General features: G+C 41.4%; 1 protein-coding gene across 3 annotated transcripts in view; it reads left to right on the forward strand.

The window, feature by feature from the left end:
- The window catches only part of LOC135713169 (phosphatidylinositol 3-kinase catalytic subunit type 3-like), a 116,950-nt gene extending 110,698 nt beyond the window's left edge, over nucleotides 1-6,252 (forward strand). For all 3 annotated transcript variants that reach the window (XM_065236281.1, XM_065236282.1, XM_065236283.1), the window contains 2 exons: nucleotides 5,342-5,700; nucleotides 5,759-6,252. In XM_065236281.1, coding sequence (XP_065092353.1) covers nucleotides 5,342-5,700; nucleotides 5,759-6,204 — 805 coding nt within the window. In that variant the 3' untranslated portion in view covers nucleotides 6,205-6,252. The remainder of the gene's footprint in view (nucleotides 1-5,341; nucleotides 5,701-5,758) is intronic.
- Nucleotides 6,253-6,486: the final 234 nt, after the last annotated feature.

A 6,486-nucleotide genomic window follows, 5' to 3' on the forward strand; every position in this document is an offset into this window, starting at 1 on the left:
CGGACTTGCAGGGACCTCGATGACTTTCCAGGCAGCTACGGCATAATTTGTGTTCCCGGAGTGCAGCCCACCGAGCGGAAAGATCCATTGCAACGAATTGTTTGCACTTCTCCACTGCTATGCAGTTGCTATTGCAGATGACACATCCACTATCAACGTCGCTTTGGTTGACCTTGGGAACCGTCTCGGTGTGTGCGTTCAGAAATCCATCGTTCTTCCGTTCCCGGTGTGTCTTGTTGTCGAAGGAGCCCGAGAACTGAGGCATCGTCACCGTGCTCGCTGCTTCTGCCAGTTTGTACAGCCACTCGCTAAACTCCAACAAAGTTACCGATCGAAGAGACTGACGATGGGTCGCCCAATTCAGCCGAATCATCGGTGGAAGACGATCTACCAGATTGTGCAGCAGTGTCAAATTACACAGATGCTCCTCTAACTCACAGGCCTTCACTGTTGCTACCATGTTGCGAACGGCCAGCGCGAAATCAACGAGCGTACCTAGGCGTTCTGCTTTGGGAGCGGGAAGAGTGTTTATCTTCTGCAGCAGCGAATGTACGATGATTTCCGGACGCCCAAACAGCATTCGCAACGTCGAAATAACTTGATCCAGGTTGGCTGGGTGCAACAGCTGGCATTTGACCGCTTCCAATGCTTTCCCACGTAGACACTTCTGTAGACGAGCCATATTCTCCTCCGCCGAAAATCCGCAAAGGTTCGTTGTGTTCTCGTAGGTTGCGAAAAACAAGGGCCATTCATCCGGTTCCCCGCTGAAGATTGGTAGTTCCTTAGAGACTGCGTGACGTTCGGCGATTTGGCTTTTATTGAGCAACGCCGTCCCCCCCGTGGCAGAAGGATAGTCGTGTAAGTCGTACGGATAGTACTCTTGAGCGGCAGGACGCGGAAGACCAGCATATGGGGCAAATGCCGAAGCATTCGGGCGCTGAGTATGATTCGCTTGAGAGAACGTCGGAATATGCTGATGTTGATCGGTCCGGAGAGAAGCAAACGTCGAAGCGATAGGACGGTGAATAGGTGGAGGTGGATTGAACGCTGGTATGTTCGAATGATGATCGATACGAGGAGGGTCACGAGCAGAGAAATCGGGACGATGGTTGATTTCAGAAGGAATATCAACTGGAACGTATAACTGTTGCTGTTCCCGATGTGGAGCGAAAGTTGGTCCGTCGTGATCTTGGCGGACTGGGGGTGGTGCAAAGGGAGGCATATATCTACGGTGACTATTCACAGGCGAAGAATGAAAGACAGGATGGTTTCTTGTGTTGTTTGGTTCGAAAGCGTTCCCTTCTGGACTACTTTGTCGTGCAGGAATGGCATTTCCCGTCGACTCGAGCAGAAGCTGAAACCTACGCAACATAAACTTGCGTTCGATGGCTTGCTCTTCCTCTAGAAGTTGGATCCGGAGTTCGGCAGGCAGTTTGTTCACAAAATCTGGATCGACAGCAACTTGTCTGGGAACTACTGGCACATCAGGATTCACATTAGGTGTTCGAGGAGTACGCAGACGTGGGGTTGGCGGTGGCGGATTTGGCGATCGTGGTGTTCGTGGACGTGGGGTAGGTGGCTGCGGATTTGGCAACGGACTACGTGGGGGTACGATTGGCGTTCGCGGAGTTTTCGGTCGTGGTGTAGGAACCGGTGGGATTGGTGTTTGCGGTGTGGGCAGACGTGGAACTGGTAGTGGAATTGGTGACTGCGGGTGTGGTAATGGCTCACCTGTAGGAGTTCTTGGATGTGGCGATTGTGGAGCAGGAACTCTGGCAACGATGCACTCCTGGCAGCTCCAATTGTGGTTGGCCACATCTTCGTTTACTCCGGCGCAGTCAAAGTGAAACCAACGCTCACAGTCATCGCAGCTGACCATGTCGTTGCTATCTGGCAGACGGCAGAGCGGGCAGGATTGCTGCAAGCTGTCATCCGGAACTGGATCCCGAGTTCGGTCCCTTCGTGGCATCTCCGATTGTTCCGGAAAACGAGAATTTTAAAACTGTTGCGTACGCAACGAAAGAAAACACTTCCGGAAATTTAACTCGTTTATTGGGCAACCGAGCGGAAACCGAACGGTTAAAATTCTCCTAGAGATAATATCAACACGGTTAGTTTTTATCTTCACACAATAGAATAGAGGTTAACTTACGTTTCTGCGTTTCTTAGGGTCGTCACCCGGATCTGCCTACAGAGATGGGCTCGAATGACCACGTTATTAAACCTACATGTAAATGTTTGTGTCAAATAGTATCGTGAATCCAAATTTACATGTTTTTTACCGTATTCTTCTCGTTAAACGTAAACTTCTATGTAGTGTGGTGCTGTACAATGATTTGTAAGTGGACCTAGATGTGTTTATATTCAACGTTCAATGTTTAGCCAACAAATTCACAGTATAATTTTAAATTCCTCACCTTATAGTGTAATGATGATTTTAAATACAAATTCAAAACTAATTTAAAGTAGGTTTAATTGCAATTCAAATTTATGCACCAAAGTTGAATTTTAGGAGTGATTTGCACTTCCTTTTCTCACGGCCGAATTGACAGCTCCGTATACCATTATGCCGCTGTCAGCTTCAATGCGGCGCCGCTGCATCCATGAGATAGATTAGTAGGTGTGGCGTCGCACGAGGGGCGCACGCAACAGGCCCTTTTCTCGCCAACCGAGGGTCACCTACGCAAACCAACAACATCATCGGGAAGGAGAAAGCTTCCCCTTACCGGTGATGTTGTTGGTTTGCGTTGGCAACATATGGGTGGCGAGGAAAGGGCATAAGAAGGTTTGTTTACAAAAAGCTTGTATGAAAAACATGTTGTTCTTGACTTATGGATTTTTTCCGAGCTTCAGAAGACTTCTTCAATACTCTTGGGAAGTCCTCTGAACTTATCATAGTTCTCCAAGCTCAAAAAAGTTCCTAGAACTTCCGAGAAGTCGATTGAACTACAGGTAGTCCTACGAAATTCATGGGAGCTCTCCAAACTTCAGGGAATTTCTAAGAGATTAAGGAAAGACCCACAAACTTTTGGAAAGTCTTATGCACTTCAGGGAAGCTCTTCTAAATTTAGGGTCCTCATATATTCAGTTAAGTTCTTCAAACTTCAGGGAAGTCCTCAAATCTTCGAGAAAGTTCTTCGAACTTGAAGGAAGTCTTACGAACTTCTGAGAATTTTTACGAACTTCGTGGTACTTCTACGATATTTAAGAAATTCCTATGAATTTCAAAAAAACTCCGAACTTCAGGGAAATCCTAAGATCTTAAAAAAAAAGTCCTTCGAACTTCGGGGTAGTCCCATGAAATTCGGGCAATACAAACTTAAATGAACCCTTCAGGAAAGACCTTAACGCTTTAGGAAAATTCTACGAACTTTAGGGAGTTTATATGAACTTCAGCAGTCAGTCTTTTTAATAATAAGAGTTATTAAACTAGCGTTGCTTATGAAATCTTTTAATCATATGATTTTGAAATCTTGTTGTAATCAAAATTCCACTAAATAAGATCTTTAATCGTTGACAATTTGCGGAAAATTTAAAAAACTGGAAATCCGTAAAATTGTTAGAAGCAAAGGTTTGTTTAAAGAGTCCTCATTCATATCACACTTCGCAATTTCAGCTTGAGATAAACTAGCCTGTTGGCTAAAAATCTCAATAAAAAAGTTAAAAAATCGCAGTTTCAAAAACAGAAATCTCAAGATTTAGGGGCTTATAGATCTCTAAATTTCAAATACTAGAGACCTACTAGCTTCTTTACAGCAAACAATCAGATAAAGATTTCACGGGCATTCACAAGAACCTTAATACCTATTTTGGTTTGTGAAATTCCGCATTGCGCGAAGAATGATGGTACAAGGATTCACTTTATTTTTTTTATTAAAAATTGTTTTTTTAAATACATGGTTTTTAAAACCAGGAAATTTTTAAATAATTGACCAGAAAAACCAGGGAAAAACCAGGAATTTCGAAATGGAAATTCACTTGCCACCCTGACTTTATAGGTATATACAATTTCACACTGCCGTACTCTAACGGAAATCTCAATTCTATACTTTCATCTCCTCATCTATCGTATAAAAATTACCACTCTAGTCTGTTATTTGAAATTAGCATCTTCTATGTAAATCGTTGACTTCACCCAGAAGTAATATAAAACAAATAGTTAAAAATTTACTTTTACGTTAAATCGTTTTGGTGTCTTCGGAGCACTTATTCCTTGGTTCATAGGAAATAAGTTAGCAGAAGGCACCAAGGCGATACAACGTAAAAGCGCACTTTTATCAGCGTTCATTGGCGTAGCTAAAACATTTATCTGAAGGGGGCCTGGGGTTGTTTGGGGGCTTTTTGCATTTTTTTTTATTTTGCTAAACTACGGTTAAATGAAACTCATACGGAGGCGAACCAGCCTCTCTAATAAAGAAAACATAACTTAACTTTAATAAAACTCGCGAAGATGCTATTCAATAAAATTGCGTCAAGTCAACTTTTTTTTTGGGTACCCACAATTTTTTTCTCTAACTAATAATATGACATTGAGGCTTTCTATTATTTTAATGGTGAAACAATAAATTTGATTATATTTATTTCATAACAACGATCGGGACCTCGATCGGGGAGCCTTAAAAGCTTATTGATTTTGAAGTTCATGCTTTTTGTAATGATTACCAATTCCAGAAGCAGCGTTCGTATACTCGTAGTATCCGGAGCAATTCCGTCACTAGCATGTTTGAAGTGTTCGTAGGTGTAGGCCTGATTCTGTGATCGAGGAAATGTTGATAGATTGAATTAAGTTTAATTTCAGGAGAGCGAAACATCCCATGTTGACGAGAGGGCTGATGATCACATGATACTCCATCCATATCACAAAAAATATTGCAATGTAACCTTATTGTTATTATATTTTAATTAATATGCTGTTTTTCCAATGACAGTTCAAATGACTCATTTTATAAACCGATCAATTATACAAGAACTGTGTAATATTTACTCAGTTCCGTTAATTTTCTTAAAATTAGAAATGAGTAGAAGTTACTCTAAATTTGACAGACGCATCCATTACTCAAAAGTGAGAAACTATGTGTTTACTCACTTTAGAGTAGTTCGACTTTTACCGAAAGTGAGTAGAATTCTTCTCACTTTTGAGTAAAATTGAATGAGCGTGAACGTGTAAACGAAATGAAAACTTTACACGGTGTGCGACCGTATCAGTACATGTGTTACCGGTTGGTTTTCTTGTCCACCACTGATTGTCCTTTCATTGTAAGCGAGTTTTGGTTGTCTGTTCTTTTTCATTACGTTGTTAAAATAAATCCTTTGTTTTGATCCTCTTTCCTATCGCTTCCAGACTAACATTTTTGACAACTGGTCCAACGGAGTATGTTGCAATATTCAAGCACGGCGATGATTTACGACAGGATCAGCTTATATTGCAAATGATCACATTGATGGACAAGTTGCTACAAAAGGAAAATCTAGATTTGAAACTCACACCGTATCGCGTACTTGCTACTAGTTCCAAGCATGGGTTTATGCAATATATTGATTCGATAACAGTTGCCGAAGTTCTGAATGCCGAGGGTAGCATTTTGAACTTTTTCCGTAAACATCATCCGTGCGAAACAGGACCATACGGAATAGTTTCCGATGTAATGGAAACATATATAAAAAGCTGTGCTGGCTATTGTGTGATTACTTACTTATTAGGTAAATGTACATATTTGATTAAATACTGCAAAACTATAATTGGACTTATGTTATACAGGCGTTGGGGATCGTCATTTGGACAACTTACTTCTGACCAATTATGGTAAGTTATTTCACATCGATTTTGGCTATATTTTAGGCAGAGATCCCAAGCCGATGCCTCCACCAATGAAACTGAGTAAGGAAATGGTAGAAGCAATGGGCGGTCTGAATTCTGAATACTATCAAGAATTTAGAAAACTATGCTATACCGCTTTTCTTCACCTTCGGCGACATGCCAACGTTATGCTGAATTTATTTGGTTTGATGGTAGATGCATCCATTCCGGATATTGCCTTAGAACCCGACAAGGCTGTTAAAAAGGTAGAAGATAATTTACGTTTGGATCTATCCGATGAAGAAGCTGTGCAACATTTACAAAATTTACTTGACCTTTCAATAACGGCCGTGATGCCAGCTTTAGTGGAACAGATTCACAAATTAGCTCAATATTGGCGAAAATAATTATATTCATGTATATTTAGTCATCATCATAGAGATTTTCAGAAATATACAGGCAGTACGTTCGTACTTAGGGCTGTTCATAAACTACGTAGACCGTTTTGAGAATTTTTAGACCCCCTTCTCCCGCGTAGACAATCTTCCATACAAATTTTTGGAAATTTGTGTGGACCATAGTAATAGACACTCGCCGAACCCCCCCCCCTTCTTCTTAAGTGTCTACGTGGTTTATGAACAGCCCCTTACACGATGCGATTTAATGAAAGAAAATCCATTTGTTTTAAA

Source organism: Ochlerotatus camptorhynchus, unplaced genomic scaffold (assembly GCF_037179485.1).
Source record: "Ochlerotatus camptorhynchus isolate MF236.1 unplaced genomic scaffold, CSIRO-AGI_Acam_v1.1 ptg000541l, whole genome shotgun sequence".
In the NCBI taxonomy this organism is placed as follows: Eukaryota; Metazoa; Arthropoda; class Insecta; order Diptera; family Culicidae; genus Ochlerotatus; species Ochlerotatus camptorhynchus.